This window comes from Sylvia atricapilla, unplaced genomic scaffold, assembly GCF_009819655.1.
Source record: "Sylvia atricapilla isolate bSylAtr1 unplaced genomic scaffold, bSylAtr1.pri scaffold_78_arrow_ctg1, whole genome shotgun sequence".
Classification (NCBI taxonomy): Eukaryota; Metazoa; Chordata; class Aves; order Passeriformes; family Sylviidae; genus Sylvia; species Sylvia atricapilla.
Window position 1 is genome coordinate 94,622 of NW_027077162.1, and position 26,267 is coordinate 120,888.

The 26,267-nt window shown below is 56.7% G+C and overlaps 1 protein-coding gene and 2 pseudogenes across 1 annotated transcript; 1 reads left to right on the forward strand and 2 right to left on the reverse strand.

Moving 5' to 3' along the window:
- The first annotated feature begins 2,324 nt into the window (after positions 1-2,324).
- On the forward strand, positions 2,325-9,449 carry LOC136375035 (Fc receptor-like protein 4; annotated as a pseudogene).
- Positions 9,450-10,270: 821 nt separating this feature from the next.
- On the reverse strand, positions 10,271-16,233 carry LOC136375036 (Fc receptor-like protein 4; annotated as a pseudogene).
- A 2,221-nt stretch (positions 16,234-18,454) lies between these two features.
- LOC136375037 (zinc finger protein 132-like) lies at positions 18,455-20,454 on the reverse strand. Its single transcript, XM_066340386.1, has 2 exons — positions 20,406-20,454; positions 18,455-20,232 (listed from the first exon to the last, which is right to left on the reverse strand). Exons 1-2 carry the CDS (start codon positions 20,452-20,454, stop codon positions 19,157-19,159), a joined length of 1,125 nt encoding a protein of 374 aa, XP_066196483.1. The 3' UTR covers positions 18,455-19,156.
- Between the last annotated feature and the right edge of the window lie 5,813 nt (positions 20,455-26,267).

The window sequence follows — 26,267 nt, forward strand, 5'->3', positions numbered from 1 at the left end:
TGGACACCCCAGGCATGGGGACCCCGTGCTGGCACACATCACCCCCACCAGCCCCACGGCCTCTGTCCCCATGGCCCCTCTGCATGGTGCTTGTCCCCTTGTCCCTGTCCCTGTATCCCTGTCACCCTGTCCCTGTCTTCACAGCTGCACCTGCCCCATGACTCCTCTCCCCACATTCCCTGTCCCTCCAGTCCTGTCCCCACTCTCCTGTCCCCACAGCCACCCCACAACCCTGATCACCTCGTGCACTGGCTCTGCTGGCCTTGGGGACCTCAGGGGACCTCACAGGCCCCCTGTACCCCCTCCCCACCAGTCTCTCCCTCACCAGGGCCCATCCCTGGGGTGTCAGGCCCGTTCCCGGGGCACTCACTCCACAGGAGCAGTGTCACCTTCCCGGCCATCCAGGGTTGCTCTCACTCACTGTCAGGGGCATCTGTCCCCTGAGTGGTGACTCTTCTGATGAATGGGGAAGGAAGTGAGGTCAGGCCTTGTCCCCACTGTGGCTGTGGCCTTTGCTGGGGGCAGGGTGGCCACAAGCTGGTCACAGGCTGTGGGCAGGGTGAGGACAGGCTGTGGACAAGGCTGGGTGGCACAAGGTGGGACACGGGGGTCTCAGGAGTGGGGGGCTCAGGGTGTTTGGGGAGCCAGGGCTGGGTGTCCAGGGAAATGGGGGTCCTGAGGAGGGGGAGTCACTCAGGATGGGATGCCATGGGAATGGGGGTCCCCATGTCTGGGGGGACTCAGGGCTGAGGGTCTTTCTATTATTAATGCTGTGGTAGTTGTTATTTTTTTGCCTTGCTAAACATGCTAGTAAAGAACTGTTATCCCAATCCCCATATCTTTGTCTGAGAGCTCCTTAATTTTTCAAAATTATAATATTTCAGGGGGAGGGTGTTTGCATTCTCCATTCCGAGGGAGGCCCTGCTCTCCCTGGCAGACACATGTCTTTCCAAACCAAGACATAAGGTTATGCAGTATCATGTAATAATGTGGACAGGAAGAAAGATTCAGTCCAACCAGTACCGGCCGTGGTGTGCGTCAGAGGAGGAATGGATGCATCAAGTCATAAACATCCTTATACAACCCCAGTAGAGATCAGAGAGAAGGGACTTCTCACTGAACAGTCCTTTTTACTTTAATCTCTCCATCCTGACCCCTGCAGAGGGGCCCAGAACTTCCCTTGCTGTGTGTGCCTGATCCCCAAGAAACTGTGAGCTACCCTCCACAAAAATGGGAACAACATGAACCCTCCTCACTCAGGTAAGGGGCAAGAGGTGCCCCTTGAGAAAACCACATAAATTTATCTACACTTCTCTTTCTCTTCCCCTCATAATGTGCACTGTCTGCTCCCACCCCAAAGGCACAGAGGGTGGAATATTGCCTACAGGGTAACAAGCAGTAAATGTCCAACTACTCTCTTTTCCAGAAGGGCTCTAGGAACTGCTGTGCACGCATGTGCCAATGTGTGTGACTCTGTGCACGTGTGTGCTATTGTATGTGAGTCTGCACATGCTGTGCCTGTGTGTGCCAGTATGTACGGCTCTGTGCGCACACACAGGTGCTGGGGTGTTTGCGTGTGTCAGTGTGTGAAGCTGCGTGTGTGTTTTCTCGTGTGCCCAAGTGTAAGTGTCCACGTCCCACTGTGCACGGCTACCGATGTGCTCGTGTGCACAGCACTGTGCACATGGAGACCTCTGTAGTCCACCTCTGACCAAGGAGCACTGTTTCTTTTTCTCTGCTGGGGCTGGCTGCAGATCCTCTGTGGGATTATGTGTAAGCACAGCCCTGTGTAAGGTATGTATGTGTGTAACACTGCACATGTTACTGTGCACAACTATGTGTGTGTGTGCAAGTGTGTGTGTCATGGGTTAACACAGCTTGGTTTTTAGTTAAAGAGGGAACAGTTCCTGTAAGGACCTTGGCATTTCCTTTGGAAAGGACAGGGACCTATCAGAGGCCAGTTTTTAGATACTGACATATTGTATAGCCACAGAGGAAGCTGGATGTGCCATTGTGATTACATATAGAAATTGAGGAATTCTGGGAAACTTCTCTTTTCCCTTCCTGCCTTGGAACAGGTAACAGGACCAGTCCTGCTCTGCTGTGGGGCCTCCCTGGGCCTGGCACAGCCTGGCTGGGCTCTGCCACTGCTGCAGCCCCAGTGGGGCCGAGCTGGCCCCGGGCCCCATCAGCTGTCAGCAGGGGAAGGGGAGGCCGCAGCTACTAACATCGAGCTGACTCTAACGCCTGCCCCACTGACATCCAGGCTGAGAGAGCTGTGCTCCGGGACCAGCTCCGAGCCTGGGCTGAGCCAGGGCCACCCCATGAGACCAAGGAGCGGAGGGGAAGTGGCATCCACCAGCCTGGCTCCTGAGATCGTGGCCACTGTTCCTGAACCTTCCCCCATCGGCATGGCTTTGAAATCCATCATGAAATCCAACATGAAATCCAACATGAAATCCAACATGAAATCCAAAAGCCATGCAGCTACAACAGCCAGTGCCCAGCAGAGATCACATGACCATCTACAGGCCTGGATGAGGTGTTAACTCTTTCCTGACACGGATGACATTTACAAAGCACTAACCCTTCTCTGAAGTGAAAGAAAAAGGGAAAGAGTGGGAGTCATGTAAAGAGATAGTATGAAGACTGGGGAAAGTGAAAGAGAAGTTATATCCTAAGTGATGAGGAAATGGAGAAGAGGCCTTGGTATTTGGGCTGAAAGTCTTCTGTGAGCCATGGTAACAGACTGTAATATGCTCGAATATTCCTTTAAATATGGAAAAAATGTGCATTTTGGGGAAATGAGGAGAGTGTTTAAATTGTAGAGCTAAGCAAAGGCAGTTGTGATGGACCAAGTGAATATTGATCTTATGAGACACTGTGATCCTGTGTGCCTTCGTTTGGGAAGATGAGTATCTGCTAGGGAAAGCTGGAGTTTGCTTTGGAATGGAGAATGTAAACCACCCACCCTTTTTCCAATTGTAAATTTGCACTTAAAGACTTTCAGGCTAAGATTTGGGGATAGAAATAGCAGTTCTTTAATAGTGTATATAAAAAAGCAAACAAACCCAACAACTACAGCATTAATACCAAAAACATTATTAGTTTGAACCTTGAGTGCTTTCCTTCACAAAAACCCAGGGCAGTTTGGTCTTGGTGCCCCTGCAGGATCCTCAGAGCACCAAGCTGGAACAGTGGAAAGTCCCGGGCTGGTGGCTGAGATGGCAGGATGTCCCCAGCAGGCAGGGGCAGGGTGTCCCGGCAGGGCAGGGGGGTGCAGGGTCACACTCTAGAAAAAAAGCTGTGCCAAAGAAGCCGTGATGGTGGGGCAGGGCTGGCCCAGCTCCTGCAGGGCAGGTGGAGGAGCTCAGAAATCCAGGGCACAAGAGCAGATGATGGAAGATTTCCCAGGACTGGACCCCTCCGGTGACAGTGAACTCCTCCCGCAGCAAACAGCAGCCCAGCTGTTCTCTCTCTCCCAATGCCAAAAGCCAGAGAGACCAAGCTGCCTCCAGCTCTGTCCTTTACCTGCCCTAAAACCCGTGTGATCTTCCCCCTCCGAGCTTTGGCTACCTCTTTGTTTTGGTCCAGCACCCTTAAGCAGCCAGTACTTAGTCTCCTCAGTAACTTATGGGGAAAAAGATTCTTTAGAGTAAAAAAGGAAGAAACCTGACCCCCAGCACTGGGGATGGAGTTGCCATGGGAATGGGGTCCCCAGGCCTCGGGGGACTCAGTGGTGGGAGTCCCAAGGGAAGGTGGGCTCCAGGGATTTGGGATCATGGGATGGGTGTGCCAGGGATGGGGTGCAGGGGAAATGGGGGAGTACCATGGGAATGGGGCATCCTGTGGGAATGGAGGATCCTGGGAAAATCACTGTCCTCGGGGAAGGGGAGTCGTAGGAGATGGAATGAATGGGATTATGGTCCATTGGGAATGGGGCTCCTGGGCCATGGAGATCCTGGGGAATGAGAGTCCTGGGATGGGGGTCCCAGGGAGGGGGAACATAAGGAATGGGGGCACCATGGTAAAGGTCCCAGGGGAATGGGGGTCCCAGGGATGGGCAGTGGCTGGGTGGGCTCGTGGGTCACAGCTCCTTCCCTGGGTGCCTGAGAATTTGGGGTGACCCAGCACAGGCCTCTGAGGTCGTCATGGCCTGAGGTTCACCCCCGCTGTATACTGAAGGGCTCTGGGTCTGTATTCCAGCACCCACCAAAGGATTTTCTTCCCTTCACTTTCATTTCCTTTTCCCCCTCAATTTCACGTTGATGTGTCCCCTTCCAGCAGCGGGAAGTCCATGCGTTGATGATCCTGGGGAGCACCTGAGCAGAAATGGGTTGGGGGATCCCCAGGGTGGCTCAAACAGGGGTGAGGGGTCTGCAGGAGGGGTGGAAGGCTGTAGGGGCTGGGGGTAACCGGCAGTGCCCCCTCCAAACATTCAGTTTCTCTCTCCTGCAGCAGAAGGAAGAGGCCATTTGTGCCGAGTGTCACACGGGGCGGGTTCTGTCCTGGGGGGGACATGCACGGGGGTCCTGTCCTGCACGGGGCACATGCTGGCCAATGGGATCCTCTCCTAAGGAATGGCAGCTCTGGGAGTGTTCCAGACTTCTCCATTCTCACTCGTCCCCTGCAGGATCTGAGGCAGCAAGAGCAGCTGGGGAATGGAGCCCCAGGCAGGAATGAGCTCCCCAACTCCTCCCCATTGAAGCCAGTGGCCATCCAAGTGTGGGGCCCAGCCATGGCCCAGCCCCAGGGCACAGGGGATGGGCATTGGCCAGCCCTGCTCTGGCCAGCCCCAGGGGGCAGCCAGGACCTGAGGGTCCCCCGTGTCCCCTTGGCTTTGATTCTGGCAGCTTCAGAGCTGCTACAAAGGTGAGAATTCTGTGGGCAGGAAAAAGGCGTGGCTGTGGTTTGCTGAGCCCTGCAAGAAGCACAAAAGCCAAAGGGAGCCCAAGCAGTGGCTCTGTGAGGGCCTTTGATGGTTTTCAGAGCAGGGCTGGCTGGAAACGGCCCCTGCAGGGGCAGCTGTGAGGGAACCAGTCCGGAAATGCAGCAATTGATCATTTTGTCCCTCTCAGCAAGGGGCTGAGAGAGCCCCAGAAATTCTGCAAATCCCACACCCTGATTGCTCAACAACCTGACCTGGACCCTCCTTATGGAACAAAACTTGCAGCCATTTGGAATCTCCCAGAAAGAATGTTTGGGTTCTGGATGTTGACACCAGAAATAAGGGAAAAGTGTGGAAATATTGAGCGGCGGCTCCACTCGTGGATCTGGGGAACAGGGGTGTCCCAGCAGGAGCAGGGAGTGCCCAGGCAGGGGAATTCAGGGCAGGGTGGAGTGCATTTACCAAGGAAGCAGAGCCTGAGGGACACACGGGCATTTCCACAGATTCATGTGCACTGTTCCCAGGATGGACAGAGTTTCTCCCCAGTTGGCAGCAGAAGCAATGGGAAGTAAATCAAATTTCAGAATGGGAATGATAAAAATGGGAAGAGTTCCTAAATATGGCCCAACCAAAGCCCTCCTTATGGGCTGGGTTGCTGCCCAGCAGGCAGGGAACAATCCCATGGACCTGTTGGATACTCAGGGAGATTCCACATTCTGTGTAATCCAGAAGCAAACACTGCTGTGGGATGCACCAATGGGCTCCCAAAGGACATGGCGCCCCCAGAATGAGGACATCCCAGGACTAGATCCAGGTGTCACCACAGCAGAGGAGCCCTTTTCCCTCAGGGCAGGACCTCTCTGGATGTGCCCCCCAGGACAGAATCCACGGCATCAGCTCAGCATAAATGGCCTCTTCCTTCTGCTGCAGCAAAGAGAAAGTGAAAGTCTTTAATCTCCCACAGCTCCAAACACTGCCTGCAGCCCCCACCTCCTTTGCCCCTTCCTGGGATCCCCCCACCGTTACCTGCTCAGGTGTTCCCTGGGATGGCTGAGCCAGGAAATGGGGGATGGGAAAAAGCCCCTGGGTGTGTGGGGCACAGACCCAGAGCCTCAACCCTGGGCTGCCCCCTGGCCATGAGCACACTGTGGGGGCTGTGCTGGGCTCTGAGTCACCCCAAAATCTGAGACACCCAGGGAAGGAGCTGTGACCCCTGTGCCAACCCAGCCACTGCCCACCCCTGGGAGCCCCATTCCCCTGGGAACCCAACCATGGGACCCCCCATTCCCTTGGTCTCTCCTCCATGGGACCCGCATCCCAGGACTCCCATTGCCCAGGAACACCATTGCCTTGATCCCATCTCCTGGGCTGCTTCTTCCTCCACAACCCCTTTTCCCGAGGGTCCCCTTTATCCCCTTGAGCCTCCAACCCTGGGACCCACATCCCAACACCTGAAGTCCCTGGAGACCATGTTCCCAAAGGATCATTATTCCTGAATCTCCCCAGGCATGGAGACCCTAATATCCCTGGACCCCCATTATCCTGTACACCCATCCTTGGTTCCCCAGAACCTCTGAGCCCCCCCTCTCCTGGGAACACCATCCCCCACCGAGCCCCTAGACTATCCCATCATGTCCCCAGCCTGTCCCCTACTGTGTCTCCTCCTTTCCTCCACCCTGCCCCCACCAAGGGCCACCTACACATGGGGACAAGGTGTGACCTCGCTTCCTTCCTCTTCATCCGAAGAGCCGCCACCCAGAGGACTGGTGGCCACAGCAGCGAGTGACAGCCAGTCCACATGGCTGGAGACACGGGGATGGCAGGGAAGGTGGCACGGCTCCTGTGGGGTGAGTGCCCTGGGCATGGGTCTGACACCCCGGGGATGGGCCCTGGTGAGGGAGAGACCGGTGGGGAGGGGGCACAGGGGGGCTGTGGGGTCCCCTGAGATCCCCAAGGCCAGCAGAGCCAGTAAATGGGGATGGATCGCAGTGTGACCAGAGTTATGGGGTGGCTGTGGGGACAGAAACAGGGGAACAGGGAAACTGGGATGTTGGGACAGAAACAGGGCGGTAGAGGTTTGGGGACAAGGATGTGGCAAAAGAAACCTTGCGGCTGGGGCAGCAGAGGGGACGGAGAGAGGAACAGGGATGCAGGGACAAGGACAAGGGCCACATACGATGCAGATGGGGCATGGGGACAGGTGCCATCGGAATGGGATCATTGCCAAGGGGATGTGGCTATGGGGACACATGCTGAGAGGATGGTGGAGGTGACCTGTTCAAACATGGAGTGTCCTCAGTATCCCTATGTCCTGCCTCACTCCAGGGAGACTGAGGTGTCCCTTTATTCAAGATTTCTGTGCTACCCTAGTATTTCATTAGGGACAGTTTGGGGACAGACCCCACACGTCATCCCCAGAGGCTGCCATGCCTGCCGTGCCACCCCCACCCAGACCTGTCCCTTCTTTCCAGCCCAGACCCTCTGCCTCTCTGGTGAGTCCTCAGGGGATGCCATGTCCCCACCCCTCTGTCCCCAGTCCCGCGGTGGCCTTGCCGGGCTGGTGTCCACTGTCACCTGCAGGTGCCCAGACCACCCAGCTCCTGGTGGAGCCCCCCTGGAGGCCGGCGGTGCTGTGGGACCAGGTGACACTGACCTGCCAGGGCTCGGGGACCGCCGGTGACACCACCTGGTACAAGGACAGGCAGCGCTGGGGGCAGAACAGACGCAACCGCTTCATTGTCACTGAGAATGGCACCTACACGCGTGACAGATCCAGCAGTGGGCTCAGCCAACCTGTGACCATTGCAAACGGTGAGGGGAGATCTTAAATGATCAGGGTGGTTTCCTGATAGGTTTGGGAGGGCTCCACTCCATCACTGGCCCCAAAACCCTTCCTGTGGCAAGGGCCTGCCCCCTACACTCAGGAACATCCCAGTAAATCCCAGTCGGATGGGACCCCTGTGGTGACACCTGTGCCATGGGGTTGCTCTTGGTGTCTTCTGGGATCCTCCCACGAAATGGGGACTCCACCCAGATGTCCCCAGTTCCATGGGTACCAACCTTGGACCAGTCTTCAGCCCCTCAGTATGATGGGACCCTCCTGTCCCACAGACTGGCTGGTGCTGCAGGTGCCAGCACTGACGCTGCTGGAGGGGGACACGATGACACTGCGCTGCCGGGTCATGCAGAAAAGGACGGTCACCAAGGTGCAGTTCTACCATGGGGACGAGGAGGTGAGCAGAGACTCCACAGTGATCAAGTTGTCCCTGTCCCCTCTGCAGCTGAACCACAGCAGCCGGTACTACTGCAGGGGCTTTGTGGACTTTGGGGAATCACAGGGGTGGAAGGACTCGGCACCAGTAACAGTGACAGCACGCAGTGAGCACCCCCACATCTCACACCTCAGTGCCCCCACAGCCCCTCCCCAGGGACTGGGGGCCACAATTCTCCTCCCCTCTCCTTCCCAGAGCTCTTCACGATGCTGGTGCTGGAGGGTCCCCCTGAGCTCACCGAGGGGACCCCCTCAATCTCGGCTGCCTCAGCACCCCCAGCCCCCTCAGCCCCAAAACCGCCTCCTGCACCTCTTCTACCGGGATGGGCAGTTGGTGGGGGGCCCGCAGGTGTCCCCACAGCTCCTGGTGCCCACCGTGGGGGTCTCCCACTCGGGGAATTACACCTGCCAGGTGCGCTCTGAGGGGGGGACCGTGTAGAAGAGCAGCGCCTGTCTCCACGTCACGGTGCACAGTGAGTGTGGGGATGGGCACGGGGAGCCCCCACAGCCTCCACAGTCCCTTGCCGTGCTTTGGAACCCCAATTACTGCCTGAGCCCCCTATCACTGTCTCAGGTCTCCTATCTTTTCGTGGGTCCCTTGCTGTGTCCCCCAGCCCTACATGCGTACCCCAGTCTTTCCCATAAATTTTTTCCACATCCCTTCCACACTGCTCGGTTCCCTGTCCTTGTCCCCCCATCCCTCAGTGGGTTTCTTCATCCATTCCTGGTTCAACCCCACCCCTCTCTGATCTTCCCTCATGGTCCCCAGGTCCCACCACACCCTCCCTGTGGTGGTCCCTCAGCCCACTCTCTGTACCCCCTTCATTCATTGGGTTTTTTCCAAGCTCCCCATTAGCTCTGGGCCCCCTTTTCCTCACTGGCGTCCTTCTGACCCTCAAAAACGCCACACGTGTCCCTCACTAAGCCCTGGTTCAACCCCCCTCCCACAAGGCTCCTGCTCTCAGGGGTGTCCATGTGGCGCAGCCCCCCGGGGGACAGGTGGCACGCGGGGACCGCCTGGTTCTGAACTGCACACTGGCTGTGGGGACAGGTCCCCTGTCCTTCACCTGGCACCAGGGAGACTCACAGGCACCACTGGGCACCGGCCTCCACCTGGAGCTGGTCCACGCTGGGGACAATGACAGCGGCCACTACCAGTGCCAGGCCAGCAGTGGGGACAGCGTGGCTGAGAGTGTCCCCACGAATGTCACCATCCTGGGTGAGAGAAGAACAATTTCCTGCAAACAGCAACAAGAGAACAAAACCAACAGCAACAGCAACAAGGTTTAGCATGCAAAGGATCAAAAAAGGAACGATTTCCAGAGAAAACCCTCAAAGAGGAACAAACCCCAGATACTCCCCCCAACACATTTCCTCCACCACAGAAACCTGGAAAGGCTCTGGAACTTCATTGCTGTGGTAGCCAAAGTGGCCTTCAGGAGTCTCTGGATTCTCTTTTCCCCTGTCTCAAACAGTTCCTCTGCTGTGTTCTGCACACAAGTTGTGTGGGCAAAGGCCCTGTGGGTGTTCCTGAGCTTTTCCCTTCTCCAGGGCACTCGGCATCAGGCCATGGCACAGGGTGGGGTGTCAGAGACTGGAAAAGTTTAATGTCTTGAGACATTTTGGAACACCAGTGTGTGGCAAGGGGGGGTCAGGCCTTGCTTTTGGTGAGACAGGGCTCCATCTGTCAATCAGTCTGCCAGCCATGGAACACTGGGGAGAGTGTGACAGTCTGCCAAACCCAGTTCCTGAGTGGCCAGGTGACCAGAAGTCCCACAAGGGGGAAGGCCCATGGTGGGCCAAGAGCTTCAAAGGCAGAGCACGAGGTGGCCCTGTGTGTGACCCTGTCTTCTCTTGGAGTGTCTGTCCCATCCATGCTGGAACCCAGGAGTTAGCAACTGTCTTGGTTTAAAAGACAAATATTTGCCAAAAGAAAGCAGGAACCTTCCTGGAATGGAAAAAAGACCCATGCCCAAAATTTTGATAATTTCAAAAATTAATGGGTTTCCAGGAAAAAATGCAGGAAAGTATATAACAGCTCTTAACCAGAAAATTTCTATACAACAACAGAACGATCAACACAAACCCAGAACTTCCTCACCCACTCAGGGCTAGTTTTTCCTCTTTGGTGCAATTGTGACCACGTCCGCCAGGGGGCGCTGCAGGGAGCACGCCCGGCCAGCAGGGGGCGCTGCAAGGAGCCCTCCCGCCCAGCAGGGGGCGCCCCGGTGCAGCTCCAACCCCTCAGGGGCGATGACGGCCTGGGCCGGGAGGGAGGAGGGGAAATGGCTCCTTTGGCAAACTCACGGCCACCAATCGGTCCCGGCACTGCCACCGGCAGCGGGCAGAAGCGGCCAAGGCAGCAGGTTGGATCGTAGTGCCGAGTGGCAGCAGAGCAGCGTCCCGGGGCCAGGCACAGGCCCTGCACAACACACATGACCGCTCTCCCCAGTTCAGAATGGAGGACCCCCTTGGCCAGCATGTGTCCCTCCCAGGACAGGATCCCCCGGGATGCCCCTCTAAGCGCCTGCCTCCATTGTGACACTTGGCACAAACGGCCTCTTCCTTCCGCTGTACGAGAGAGAAAGTGCTGTGTGACCTCAGACACAGACAGCTGAATACCTTTCCCACCGTCGAGGTCACACTTGTGACGGAGGGTCACACTTGTGGCTGCTGTTAGGAGCACAAAAGGACGACGCAGGCCAGCAGGAGGTCAAGCAGGAAAGCTTCTACTTTATTTTTCTGACTCCATATTATATACAAATTTACAGACAGGCCAAGATTGGCTACACAGGTAGCCACCTCTTTGACCTCGTTGGTGGCCATCACCATCAATCATCATTCTCCTCCTAGAGAGGAAGAATGTAAACAATTCTAATAATATACATAGTTTACTTGAAGCTGCGTGAGAACAAAATGCAAAAAGTGAAAAACAGGCAAACTTGAGGCAACAGTGCTGGGGGGGCACAGCTGGATACCCCAATCCCCCACAGCCTCCCAGCCGTCCCTGCAGACCCGTCACCCCTGATTCCCCTACCTTGGGGTTCCCACCACCTTGTTCCCTGCTCAGGTGCTCTCCAGGGTTTTGAAGGGAAGAACTGGGGGTTGTGCCGTTGTGAAATTGAGGGTGTAATGATTTGTGTGCACACTACAATTATTTACTCTTTTTCTGCTGTAAAATAAGATTAGGATAAGAGCAAAGTGGGCTCAAAACTTTAAAGGATATATAGACAGATTAATTACCAAAACTACAAGAGAGAAAAAAATAATAATCAGAATAAAACCCTCAAAACATTTCCACTCCCCCATAACTTTCCCTTATTACGGACAAATTATAGAGACAAAACTTGGAATTTTTCATCACTTTACTACCTCTAAAGTAGTCTTTCATCAGATTCTTCTAGAAAGAAGTCTCTTTTGGTCTGCCATGGAAACTTCCCCACAAGAAAGAACAGTTCTCTTGTGGATTTTTAGTTCTCACAAAAGCAGCTGCCGGGGAATCTGCATTTGTGAAGTCCCTCCCATATCACACAGCCTTCCCACAGCTGCATAATGGGCCACGTCAGCTCAAGGGGTATTATTTTAAAGAAGAACACCCCGTCAGCACCTGGGGACCTCTTCCCAGCCGGGGAGAGAAGGGAACTTGTCCCGGGGTTCTTCTCATTTGGACCTGTGTGGCCACAGAGGCGTACCTAGCTCTTGAATTGGTTCCACAAGTTGTCAATATTCAAAGCTAATCACTGATTGGTTTTGCCACAGCTTTTTTTCAATCAATGAGAAACCAGCACAGGCATGTACTTGAAGAAAACATGGCATGGGTCAAACCAAGCAAAAGATCTTCTGGTAGAAGTAAACTCAAAAGAATGTTTGAATATGTATAATCTTCTTGAATATATATTTAAACAATACAATGAAAATGTACATAAGAAGGCTTGTTACAGATAACCGTGTGCCTCTGGCAGTAGGCAAGCACTCAGCACACTGTTTGTGGTCTCTTTTATCCCTTATTAAACATGTACAAATATTAAGGAGTGAGCCTTGTTTCTCACACAGTTTAATCAAAATGCTGAAGTTCGGGCACAATAAGAAGGAAAGGGTATTGTGCCTGCTGGGCAGTGGGTGAGGGAATGAGGAGCCATGTGGGATGCAGTGAAGAGGAAGAAGGGACCACTGAGGGAAATCGATGGTCCCCAGTGCTGCCAGTGTGCCCCAGCGTCCCAACATATTCTCAAAAGTGTCATGGGAGTCCTGCTGTCCCTCCTGGGGTCTCGGCAGTGCCACTTTGTTCATTTTAGATCCTAAGGTGGGGCAGGGCTGGGGGACACCCGTGGGGCCCCGAGAGTGACGCCAGTTGTGAGGACCTGGGTGGGGTGACACTTGTGGGTGATGTGTCCCTGTCCCCCCTGCCCACTCGGTGCCCATGACATGGGGGTCCAGCACTGCCACCTCCTCTGAGGGGGTCCTGTGGGGTAAGGGGGGGTCTGAGGAGTGTCTGGGGAGGGGGAAAGGGGAGTCCTGGCTGGAGCCCCCCACTCACATGTCCTGGGGCTTCCTGGCAGCTGCAAGGAAAAGGGGAATGGGTGACTGTGGGGACCTTGAGACCCCTGAACCGTTTTGGGAACTCAGTAGCTCCAACCACCCATGGGACCCCCAGATCCCCACTGGAACTGTGATTCCCACCAGAACACTGATTCCCCCTGGCCACTACAAGCACCCCTGAACCCTCCAGAACTTCTGCACCACCACAATGCCCTCAACCCCTCTCAATCTCCCCACTCAAGTCCCCAGAACCCCACGCCCAGCAGGGAGGGGCACGCCCCCAAATTTCCCAGGACCCCAGAAAGCTCCCCTCACATCCCTGCATGGCCCTCCAAGAGCTCCCAAAATCTTCCAGGAGTTCCCTGTGCCACCCCAATGTTTCTCAAAGCCCACTCAGGGATGGACCTGGAGCCCAACCAAGACCCTCCAAATTCCTCCCAAATTCCCGAGACCCCCAGCCAAGGTCACTGTTGCCTCAGTTTCCCCAGTTCAGGGACCCTGGGTGCTGCCCCAGCTCTGCCTCCACTCTGGGGGCTTCCTTTAACTCCAGGACCACCATCCCTGTCCCCACTGTCACCCACCCCGGCGGTGCCAGCAGTGACAGCCTCCGATGACAGCCAGGAGCAGGACCAGGAACAGGAGGGTCCTGCCGACATTCACAGCCACTGCAAGGGACAGAGGGGGACACATCTGAGTCACCCTGAATCCTGGGGGTCCTGAACACAATGGTGCCCACCTGTGACCCTACCTGTGACCCAGGGTGAGCCAGGGGTCACCTCCAGGGCCAGCTCAGGGCTGAGTGCCTGGAACACGCGGTGCCCATCCTGTCCCAGCTGGTTGGTGGCCACGCACTGGTAGGTGTCTGAATGTCCCACATCGACGTCCCCAAGCTCCAGGACAGGACCCTGGGCCACCTCCCGGCCATTGTGCAGCCAGGTGAAGTTGACAGGGGCTGAGCCCACCTGCACTGAGCAGCGCAGGGTCACGGGGTCACCTGTGTGCACCTGGTGTGACATGGGACCAGGCGTGATGGTGGCACTGGACACAGGCACTGTGGGGATAAAGATAGAGCTGAGAATGGGGGAAGGGGCCCCGGAGTGGGGTTGGGCTACAGGGAGGGGATGGGGAATATATGGGAGGGTGTGGGTGAAGGACACCGCAAACCAGAGAGTTCTGCTCTTACAGGACTGTGTCCTGTGGTGGTGGTGGTCATTGCTTAAAGTGGGGTACCATGGCTGGGCTGAGGGTGGAAGGGCTTGGATGGGGGATACTGTGACAGGACAGTGACATTCAGTGTGGGAGTCTTGGCCATGCTGTGCCCATCGGTGACCCAGCACCGGTACTGGCCGCTGTCATTGTCCCCCAACGTGGCGCAGGTTGAGGTGGGGGCAAGTGCCCAGCAGTGTCCCCAAGTTCCCCTGGAGGCAGGTGAAGGACAGGGGACCTGTCCCCATGGCCACTGCACAGCTCAGCACCAGATGGTCCCCCAGTGCCACCTGTCCCCCAGTGGGGTGCACCCACAGGGACAGCCCTAAAAGAGGGACAACTGCAGGTGGGGAGGGACACCAGGGGACAGTGAGGGACTGTTTGGGGGAATGGGGAGAGGCAGGGGGACCCCAATGAGGAAGAGGTGGTGTAGAGCTGATGGGGTGGCCTGGAAAGGAACCCAAGGCAATGATGAGGGTTCAGGGAGGGGACACAGGAACATATGGGGACCCAGCAACACGGACGGGTGGTTCTGGGCAGTAATTGGGTCCGCAGGCGGGGCTGGGGACCTCAAGGAGGCTGTGGGGGCTCCCCGTGCCCATCCCCACACTCACTGTGCACTGTGACGCAGAGCTGGACGCTGCTCTTCTGCATGGAACCCCCTTGGATTGCACCTGGCAGCTGTAATTCCCCAAGTGGGAGACCCCCACGGCGGGCACCAGGACCTGTGGGGACACCTGCGGCCCCCTCACCAACTGCCCATCCCAGTAGAAGTGGTGCAGGAGGCGGGTTTGGGGCTGCAGGGGGCTGGGGTTGCTGAGGCAGCTGAGATTGAGGGGAGACCCCTCGATGGGATCGGGGCGACCCTCCAGCACTGGCACCATGAAGAGCTCTGGGAAGGAGAGGGGAGGGGGACTTGTGACCCTGAGTCCCTGTGGAGCGGCTGTGGGGAGGTCAGGGTGGCAGCTGTGGGGTGCTCACCGTGCACTGTCACTGTCACTGTCACGGGCATTGACTGCACCCACGGTGACAGCTCAGAGTCAACCCGCCCACTGCACTGGTAGTGGCCGCGGTGGTGCAGCTGCAGTGGGGACAGGGACAGCTTGGTCCCATAGAGAAATGTCATCTTTGTCCCCATGGTAGAATCGCACCGAAGTGACCGGCATGTCCCATGTGCACTGGCAGCGCAGTGTCACTGTGTCCCCCTCCAGCAGCAGCCATGCTGGCACCTGCAGCACCAATGGGCCTGTGGGAACAAGGGTCTTGTCACACTGAGGAGGTAACATTTTCATGGGGACGACCCCATTCGGTCAGACCCAGAGCACCAGGGGTCCCCAGTTCCACAAACATGGTTCCCTCACACTGGGATGCTCTGGGATGTCCTCGTGTGCAGGGGAAGGGCTCTGGTCACACCAGGGGGTGACCCATGGAGCAGACCCCACACAGAGCCCTCGGAGTCCAGCAGGTGCCAGGCTCAGGACACCAAAACCCCTCTCACCATCTGAGAAGCTCACGGGGGGCTGCGCCCAGTGCCAGGTTCGGCACACGTGTAGGTGCCACTCTTGGTGACAAGGACATGGTCTGGTCTCTCCTGCCCCAATCGCTGCCCATCCTTGTACCAGGTGGTGTCACCGGCGGTCCCCAAGCCCTGGCAGGTCAGTGTCACCCGGTCCCACAGCACCACCGGCCTCCAGGAGGGTTCCACCAGGAGCTGGGTGGTCTGGGCACCTGTGGGTGACAGGGGACACCAGCCTGCCAGGGCCAGTGTGGGGCTGGGGACAGAGGGGTGGGGACATGACATCCACCGAGGACTCACCAGCAAGGCCGAGGGTCTGGGCTGGAAGGGAGAATGAACAGGGATGGTGGTTGGGCAATGGCAAAGGGGCACAGGGTGTGGAGCGGTCCTTGAACTGTCCTTGGAGAGACGCTGGAGTGGCACAGATGTCTTGGGGATGGAGGCACTGTGGCCACCCAATGCTCAGGCAGGACATGAGGACATTCTGGACACCCCAGGCATGGGGACTCCGTGCTGGCACAGGTCACCCTCACCAGCCCCCTGGCTTCTATCTGCATCGTGCTTGTCCCCTTGTCCTGTCCCTCCATCCCTGTCACCCTGACCATGTCCCCTCAGCCACCCCACAACCCAGGTCACCTCATGCACTGACTGCTGGCCTTGGGGACCTCATGGGACCCCACAGCCCCTCTGTGCCCCCTCCCCACCGGCCTCTCCCTCACCAGGGCCCATCCCCGGGGTGTCAGACCCATGCCCGGGGCACTCACCCCACAGGAGCAGTGTCACCTTCCCGGCCATCCCCATGTCCCCAGCCATGTGGACTGGCTGTCCACTTGCTGTCAGGGGTGACTGTCCCCTGGATGTGAGCTCTTCAGACAGAGGGGAAGGAAGCAGGGTCAGGCCTCGCCCCACATGGTGGTGGATTTTGTTGGGGGCAGGGTGGCCACAAGCTGGGGACAGGCTGTGGGCAGGATGTGGACAAGGCTGGGGACAAGGCTGGGTGGCACACAGTGGGACATGGGGTTCTCAGGAATGGGGGACTCAGGGGTTTGGGGAGCCAGGGATGGGTGTCCAGGGCAATGGGGGTCCTAGTGGTTGGGTCAATGGGGAATTAGGGTCCTGAGGAGGGGGAGTCACTTGGGATGGGGGTGCCATGGGACTGGGGGTTCCAGAGCTGGGGGATTCAGGATGGGAGTCCCAGGGGAATGTGGGCTGCAGGGATTTGGGGTCATGGGATGCGTGTGCCAGGGATGGGCTGTGGGAGCAGTGGGATGTTCTGGGTGAATCAAGGTCCTGGGGGAAGGAGGATTTCAGGGGATGGAATGAATGGGAGAGGGTTCCTTGGAAATAGGGTCCTGGGCCATGTGAATACTGGGATGGCAGTCAGAGGGAGAGGGGGCATAAAGAATGGGGGTGCCATGCTTGGGGCCCCAGGGGAATGAGGGTCCAAGGGGTGGGCATAGGCTGGGTGTGCCCATGGGTCACATCTCCTTCTCTGTGTGCCAGGACTCGGGTGCCACCACCAGATACAAGGATGGGCAGCACTGGAGGCAGGAAGGACCCAATCACTTCACTCTCACTGAGAGTGGTGCCGACACGTGTGACAGACCTGCCACTGGGCACAGCCTCCCGTGAGAGTCTTAAATGGTGAGGGGGATTTGGGGGTTCCTCATCCTGGCACCTGCCAGATCCCAAGGGCTCTGGGTGGGCTCCGCTCCATGGGTCACCCCCTGGTGTGACCAGAGCCCGTTCCCTGCACCCAGGGACATCCCAGAGCATCCCAGTGCAGGGGGACCCTGTTTGTGGAACCTGGGACCCCTGGTGCACTGTGTGTGACCCAGTGTGGGGGTGCCAGTGGTGTCAGGACACCCCAGGCCATAGCACAGCAATGTTTCCATGGACATGTGAGGGCTGGGAGGGGCTGGAGCAATGGCAGCAACACCTAGTGAGAGGGGACAGGGATCAGGAATGGGACTGGGAAAGGTATTGTGCCCTGATTCCCTCAGCCCTAAGGTCCGGCCCTGTGGACCTCTGTAGGGAATCTGGGCTAGGACAAAGATAAAAGACAAAAGGTGCTCTTATTTCTCGTAGGAAATGGTCCCACAGGTTTAATGTAGAACTCAAATGACAAAATCCAGGAGGAAAAAACCCAGGAGGAGGGGTGATACACGCCGTATCAAGTGATGGAGAGGTGCAAAGATACATGGGAAGGTATAATCAAAGAACACCCAGTGCAAAACGAACTATTTTGTGCAACACAACAGTACTGGAGATACGGAACAGGGACCAAGAATGGCACCAGGTATGGGAATATGGGAACGGGACAGGGAATATGGAAACAGTGACTGAAGAGAGAATATGAGATGCTCAGAATGTTGCAGGGAAACTCATTCAGGGCTGCGAGCTCTGCAGCTGGGCCTCCTCTGGGCTGCTGCAGCCCAGGGTCCAAAGGCTGGAGCTGCAGCCCTGCTCCTGTGTCAAGAGCAGGAGGCTCCTGCAGGCTCATGTCCCCTCCATGTCCCCAGCATGATGGAGGGCTCTGAGGCACAGCAGGTGCTGGCAGGAGGGGCTGCTCTGGCCAGCTGGGACCTGTGAGAAATGCCCAAAGCCTTGTGCTCTGTGCAGCTGCCAAGGACAGCAGCAGGGATGGAGGGTTCATGTGCCACAGGCAGCCCGAGCTGTGGAGCCCTGAGGGCCCCGTGTGAGAGGTGGCCCTTGGGGATGGCACTGGGAATGGGACCGGGAATACAGGACAGGGACCAGTAATGGGGAACAGGAAAGGGGACAGGGACCCAGAATATGGGAAAAGACCAGGAATGGGGCTGGGAATATGGGAGAGGGAGCTGCAATGGGACCTGGAATTAGGAATATGGAAGTGGGACAAGGAATATGGAAACAGCAATCAGACAGAGAATATGGGATGGGGAATAGGAAGATGGGAACGGGATGGAAAACTGGAATATGGCAATGGGACTGGGAATATGGGAATGGAACAGAGAATATAGCAATGGAAATACAGGCCTGGCAACAGGACCAGGAATATGAGAATGGGAACAGAACAGGGAATATGGGACTGGGAATATGGGAATGGCAGCCAGACAGAGAATACAGAACAGGGACAGGGAATGAGACCAGGAATGGGGTCTGGATTGGGATGGGAGCAGGATGGGACCGGAAATAGGGTGACAAAGGAATGGGCGTGGGACGAGGGGGTGACAGCAGGAAGAGAGGGGGATCCTGGACAGGGGACACCAGGAACTGGGATGGAGGGGACATGGGGACAGTTCCAGGGCAGGGAGTCTTTGAGCAGCTGCCTCAGAACCTCCACCGAGGTCTCTCTCAGAGCTGCTTGGCCTGGTGTGCCCACAGCCCTGAGCAACCTCCAAGTCCCTGCCAGGAACCCTCAACTCCCTCACACCCAGCATCCCCCACATCCCCTGGAAGATCCCCTCATGTTCCCCGTCCTTATCTTAGTTCAACATCTTTATTTTTACCTCAGTTTGGGGAGTTTTGAAAGGACAAAGAGAAATGAAAAGGAAATCCAGGCCACAGGGAGCCAGGAAGATGTGGAGCCCTCACCCAGGTGTCTCCCAAACACAGATCACTGGCACCACGGATCACCAGGGCTCTGCCCACCGGGAGTCACTGGGGATCATCCAGCACGGATCCTCCCATGGGGGATGGAGCTGGAGCAGCGCATGAAGCTCTTCCTGCACTTGGGCCACTTGCAGGGCTGTTGTTAGTGCTGGCTCTGTTGCTGTTGGGTCAAGTTAGAGCTGTCTGAGAAGCTCTTCCCACACTGTGGAAACTCGTAGGGCCTCTCCCTGGTGTGGTTCCTCAGGTGTTTGATCAGGCTGGGCCTCCGGCTGAAGCTCTTCTCACACACCCCACACTCGTAGGGCCTCTCCCCGGTGTGGATGCAGTGGTGGGTGACGAGGGTGCAGTTGTGCTTGAATCCCACCCCGCAGTCGGGGCAGCGGAAGGGCCTCTCATCCGTGTGAACCCGTTGGTGTGTGAGGAGATTGGAGCTGCTTGAAAACCTCTTCCTGCACTGATCACACTCGTAGGGCCTCTCCTCGGTGTGGCTCCTCTGGTGTTTGATCAGCTGGGAGCTCGTCCCGAAGCTCTTCCCACAGTCCCCACACCCGTAGGGCCGTTCCCCAGCATGGATTCCCCAGTGGCTGATCAGGGAGGATCTCTGGCTGAAGCTCTTCTCACACACCCCACACTCATAGGGCCTCTCCCCGGTGTGGATGCGGCGGTGGGTGACGAGGGTGGAGTTGTGTTTGAATCCCACCCCGCAGTCGGGGCAGAGGAAGGGCCTCTCCTCTTTGTGAATCCGCTGGTGCAGGAGGAGATTGGAGCTGGTCTGAAACCTCTTCCTGCACTGCTCACACTTGTAGGGCCTCTCCCCGGTGTGGCTCCTTTGGTGTTTGACCAGGTGGGAGCTTATCCTGAAGCACTTCCCACACTCCCCACACTTGTAGGGCCGTTCCCCTGTGTGGATTCTCCAGTGGCGGATCAGGTCGGAGCTCTGGCTGAAGCTCTTCTCACATTTTGAGCACTTGTAGGGTTTCTCCGCATTGTGAAGTTGCTCAGGGATCTCCAGCTCTGAGCTCTGGCCACCTCTCCGGATCCCTCTCCCATCCAGGGTGGGTCTTTCCTCCTCGGATTTCTGTGATCTGCGTTTGCAGCCCCTCCTCATGTGGGATCTCTGGGGCTTTTCCTCCCCATTGGATTCCTGTGCTGTGGAGCTGATAGAATCGGTCTCTTCCACGGATTTCTCCCCCCTGGTCTCCGACCTCAGCTCAGTGTCTGGGAGAGGAAAGACAAGGAGAGGATGGGATTTGCCTCTGTCCCACAGGGAAGGAGTTCCCCCCAGTGGATCCCCAGCAGGACAGCAATGACAGCCCCTGCAGCCAGGGGACATGCTGGGCTGGGACATGGAGCAGGAGAGAGGGGGAAAGGGGCACTGACTTCCTCCTCACCTGCCTGGGGCTCCTGGGCCATCTTCCTCGCAGCCTCCTCCTCCTCCATCAGGTCAAGGTTTGGGAATGGGAAATCCTGGTTTGGAAGGGAAAACAAGCGCTGAGCGGGTTGAGTTTGATGATCCCTCTGCACAAGTGCAGCTGCAGAAGTCAGTGCCCCTTTCAGCCTCTGGGGGCCCGGACCTCGCTCATCTTCAGGCTCCAACACCCCTCCAGGCTGCCGGCGGTCCCCCGGCTCCGGGATCGCCCCTCTGTGCTCTCCCTGCTCCGGGGCTCCCACGTTCCCCCCACGGGGATCTCCTAACCCAATATCTCCCCTCTGTCCCCTTGATCGCCATGTGGGATCCCCCAAGATCCCTCCAGGGGCATATCAGGCTCGGCTTTGAGGTCCTGCAAGATCTAAACATCCTCTGCCGCGCAAAAAAAAACCCTCCTGAAGACCTTCCCCAGATGGATTTGGGGCGAGCTCCCCCTCCCCACTCACATGCGGGTTCCGAATGGGGGAACTTGGTCGCACTGCTCCTTTTCCGCCTCCTCCTGCTCTGTTCTGCCTGTTCCTGCTCCTCTTCTTCCTGCCGCTCCTGCCTTTCCTTTTCCTCATCCTCTCCCCCTCCTCTTCCTCCCGCTCCTCCTCCACTCTCAGCCCAGCCTGGGCGGTGCCCACACCCCTGGGCGGGTTCCAAAGTGGCCCCGGCCCCGCGTGGCCCCAGGAGCCATCCCGAGAGCACCGAGAAGGAACTGGGAGCGCTTTCCCTCCCAGTATCGCTCTTACTGGCAGCATTGGGAGGGAACTGGGAGGACACAGCGCCCCGCCGCGGCTGCTGGCTGCGAGGGGCGGGGTCAAATCAAAATGGGCATGGTTATGCAAATACAGGAGCGATCGCACGCTGTGATTGGTGGACGGGAGCAGCGCGGGTAGGTGGGGGGCGGAGCGATGGCGGCCGCATCCAATGAGAGGGGACCGGGACTGGGGACTGGGACCAGGACCGGGGACAAGGACCGGGACCGGGAACAGGGACCGGGACCGGGGAACGGGAATTGTACCGGAGATACGGAACAGGGACTGAGAATGGGACCAGGGACGGGAATATGGGAACGGAACAGGGAATATGGGAACAGCAACCGGAGAGAGAATATGAGATGAGGATTAGGAAGGTGGGACCGGAAACAAGAATATGGGAACAGGACTGGGAGCTGCTAAATCAGAATGAGACAGGGAATGTAGAAATGAAAATGCGGCAACGGCACTGGGAATACGAGAATGGGAACAGGGCAGGGACTATGGGACTGGGGATATGGAAACAGCAGCCAGAGAGAGAATATGGGACAGGAACACGGAATGAGACTGGGAATGGGATCCAGACTGGGATGGGAGCGGGATGGGAGCAGGATGGGACCGGGAGTAGGGTGACACAGGAATGGGTGTGGGACAAGGGGGTGACAGCAGGAAGAGAGGGGGATCCTGGACAGAGGACACTGGGAACCGGGATGGGGGGGAGATGGGGACAGTTCCAGGGCAGGGGGTCCTTGAGCAGCTGCCTCAGAACCTCCACCAGGGTCTCTTGGGCAGCTGAAGTAGCTTGGCCTGATGTGCCCAAAGCCCTGAGCAACCCCCAAGTCCCTGCCAGAAACCCTCAACTCCCTCACACCCAGCATCCCCCACATCCCCTGGAAAATCCACCCATGTGCCCATGCATGTCTTAGTTCAGTGTCTTTATTTTTACCCTGATTTTGGGTGTTTCGAAAGGACAAAGAGAAATGAAAAGGAAATCCAAGCCACATGGAGCCAGGAGGATGTGGAGCCCTCACCCAGATGTTTCCCAAACACAGATCACTGGCACCACGGATCACCAGGGCTCTGCCCACTGGGAGTCACTGGGGATCATCCAGCACGGATCCTCCCATGGGGGATGGAGCTGGAGCAGCATATGAAGCTCTTCCTGCACTTGGGGCACCTGCAGGACTTCCTTTAGTGGTCCCTTTGTTGGTGTTGGGTCAAGCGAGAGCTGTGAGAGAAGCTCCCCATGTCCCCCACCTCTGCCTGGAGACCCTCATTACTGCCCGGGTCCCCCCATTCCTGTGGCAGGTTCCCCATCCATTCCCAGGTCCCTCACTTGGTCCCTCAGCCCTACGTGGGCACCCTCATCTTTCCAGTAAACATTTTCTATGTCCCCCCATCCCTGCTTGAGTCCTCCTATCCCTCACTGGGTCACTTCACCCATCCCTGAGTCAACCCCACCCTTCTCTGATCTCCCTCCATAGTCCCCAGGTCCCACCATCCCCTCCCTGGGTCCCCACACCCTCTCTGGCATCCCCCCCGTTCCTCTCCAGGTGTCCTCTTCCTGAACCCCCCATCCTTCATTTGGGTTCCTTGCCCCGCCAGCTCTGTGCCCCCCCTTCCTCACTGGGGTCCCCCTGCTCCTCTCCGACATCCCCTCGGTCCCTCACTGTCCCCTGGTTCCCCCTCCCCCTGCAGGGGTCCTGCTCTCGGGGGTGTCTGTGTGGGTCAGCCCCCCGGGGGACAGGTGGCACTGGGGGACCGCCTGGTGCTGAGCTGTGCAGCGGCCACGGGGACAGGTCCCCTGTCCTTTACCTGGCACCGGGGGGACTCAGGGGCACTGCTGGGCACCAGCCCCCGCCTGGAGCTGCGAGACGTTGGGAACAATGATAGCGGCCACTACCACTGCCGGGTCAGCGATGGGGAAAGCGTGGCTGAGAGTGTCCCCCTGAATGTCATCGTCCTGGGTGAGCAGGAGCCCAGAATTGGGGGTGACCCCACCCACAGCATCCCCCAGGACACCGTCATCCCCCAATTTCTCTCCCTTTTGCTGGCTGCCAGCCCCTCCCCCCATCCTCAGGAGACAGGGGTCCCAGGGAGCTGTAGGAAGCCCCTCAGATTTTGGGGAGCGATAGAGCAGCACCCACAGCCTCAGAATTGTGACCTCGGCTGAGGGTCCTGTAGGGATGTTTGGGGTTCTTTCAGGGGTACTGAGGGGTTTTTTGGGGGGTCTCCCTCCCTGCTGGGCTTTGTGTTCTTGAGGCTGAGTTGTTTGGGGGTACTGGGGAGGTTCATGAATTCTGGGGGGCTTCAGGGTTGCTTGAGGTTCCTGAGGGGAAATGAGGGTCCCGTGGGTGTTCAGGGATCCTTAGAAAGGTTAGAGGCCTGTCGACTCCACGGTCACTGCTCCTCTCTTTCCTCTGCAACCACAAGGAAGCTCTAGAAAAGGTGAGTAGTGGTCTCCAGCTGTGGCCCCTCTTTTACTCCCACCCCAAATCTCTCCATCCCCTCCCACACATCCCCTTTATCCCCACAGCGCCCCCCCTCCCAGAGCCCCCGGCCCCCCCAGAGGAGGGGGATGTGCCCTGTTCCCAGGGCAGGGATGGGGCAGAGCCCTGTCTCTTCCCTGTGCCCTGGGTAGGTGAAGAGTTTCACAGTGCTGTGGTTGGAGGCACCCAGAGGGTTCTCCTGTGTTGTGGATGCTGGGAGAAGTGTCTGGGGTTTGTTCCTTGTTGGGAGCTTTCCCTGGAAATTGTTCTTTTTGTGACCCTTTGGATTCTGAATCTTGTTTCTGTTGGTTTTTGTTCTCTCATTGCTGTGTCAGGAAATTGCTCCTCTCTCAGGCCTTTGGAATTTTTGCCTTCTGTGCCTCCACTGAGAGTGGGAGTGGCAGCTGCCCCTGGTTTTAGTGTGCTGAATTCAAGATTTTTTCCTCTTGTTTTCTTTCTCTCCAGGAGTTTTCTCCAATTTGTTGCTAGGAGAGAATAAGGACCATCCCTAAGAGAGACTAAAGAAGTGGCCAAGGATGGGGGAAGGGCTTCAGCTGGTTGGAGCTTCTCAGCCCATGGGTTTTTTCTCTTGGGAAGGGCAGAGACAGGGCAAGATTTTGGCTTGGATGTGAGGGGCTGGGCTCAGCTCCCAGCTCTCTCTCCATCTGGGGATCAGAAGGAACAGTCAAACTACTTCCCACAGGGAGAATTCACTGCCGCCGCCAAACCCCAGCCCTGTACTGCTTCTTCTTTACTGTGGGTGAGCCTTTGCTCAGAAGAGCAGCTGTCAAACTCTGACCTTATTAACATCCGCTTTGACTGGAAGAACCCTCACCAACTCCTCGGGCACCTCAGAGGAAAACCCAGAACCCCGAGCCTGTCCTCCTCTGAGGGTGCCTCTCCTGGCTGCATTTGGGAGCCACGCTGCTGCTGTCCAGCCCCGAAGTTCTTCTGCCTTTGCTCTGGTTGGTTTTGCTACAGTGGAAGCCAGCACCGTGTGCCTGCTGGGACAACCCACGGCTCTTGCTGCAGCTGCAGAGTTTCTGTTACATTTTGTTTTGTCACTCTGGAGTCTGCTCATATCTGCCATTCCTGCTGCTGCTTTCAAGGTTCCAGCTACAGCATATTTCACTATCCAGAGGGTAACCAGGACAAATTCCCCACCGTGAGTTTGTAAAGGAAGCTGCTTTTCCACCCCTTGCGCCAGCTTCACTCGCCATTACCATGGAGAGAGAGACAGACAGACAGCCGAGCTGGTGCCACAGCGCCCCCTGCAGCCTCGGCGGAATCATTGCACCTGCTTTGCCCGGCTGGGAGCCACCAGCGCCCCTGCTGGCTGTGTCCGGAACTGCACCAAATGGGAAGCACCTGCAGCCGTTCTCGTGTTTTTGGTTCTGTTTGTCACTGTCATTGTTGTTGTTTGTTTGCCTTGTTATCCACATATATATATGTTATTAACAACTCAGACCTCAAGTGGGAAGGAGTTCTAAAAGTTTTATTGAGAACAATAAAAAAAAAAAAAATTCACAAAGTAAAAGGCTCGTCCACAAAACGGTAGCTTCACCCTTTAGACCCCTGGTGCTGCATCAGCTTGATGCATATTCATTTTGGTTTTACACAGTCTCGGGCCCTGTCACCCTCCTTGGTGCCAATTCAGTTTTGTCACTGTGGTTCTCAGGGCCATGACTGGATGAAGTTCTGCTCCTTTTAAGGTCCTGTCCCAAAGGCTTGGCCAGCAACAATCCATCCAATGTAAATCCACAAAACCCACACCGCAACACACAAAAACACCCCCTCAAAAACCAAGCTTGCAACCAGACCACTGCAAGAAGATCAAACACTCCACAGCACACATCACTATCCCAACACTAACACCATCACAATATTTATTCAACAATATGATCAATAATGTAATACCAATTCGTACAATACCCTGGGAAAGTTAATGTTCCTTAACTTGTTTCTCACAACATATACTAGTACAGAACTGTTATTCCTCTTCCCATATCTTTGGGTGTTGAGAGGAACCAATCTGATTTTCATTTATATGTCAACATATGCTATACATGAGGCAAAAAAATACTCTGGGGGCTGTACATGTACTGGGAGCCCTGAGGAACCCAGCGAGGCTTCATGTAACAGCAGACCAGAGGAGAGAAAGCTTCTATGAGTGGGCTGTGAGTGACACACACACATACACACCCCACTGGCTGGTAGGACAGATGCCTGGATGCCCAGAAAAAATACCTGGGAAAAATGCCCAGGAAAAAATGCCCAGAAAATTGGGCTGTGGGAGGAGCCTTAGCAAATAAAAGCAGTTAACTGACATAACAGGAGTCTCTTTGATTTGGATTTCTTGGAGGGATCAGGGGCTCATTCAGAGGGTCAGTTTGTCCTTCCTCCCTTGCCCTCACCTTTGCCTCCCTGTGGTCCTTTTTCCCTGTCCAAACCCATTCTTCTCTCCTTCATTGCTTTCAAGAGGAAGCTCATTCTTGCGATGATCTGGTGCTCCACTGCTTCCCCAAACTCGTGCTCCACCACTTCCCCAATGGGATGGGTGCTGCCTGTACCCATTTGTGGCTGCTGCGACCAGGG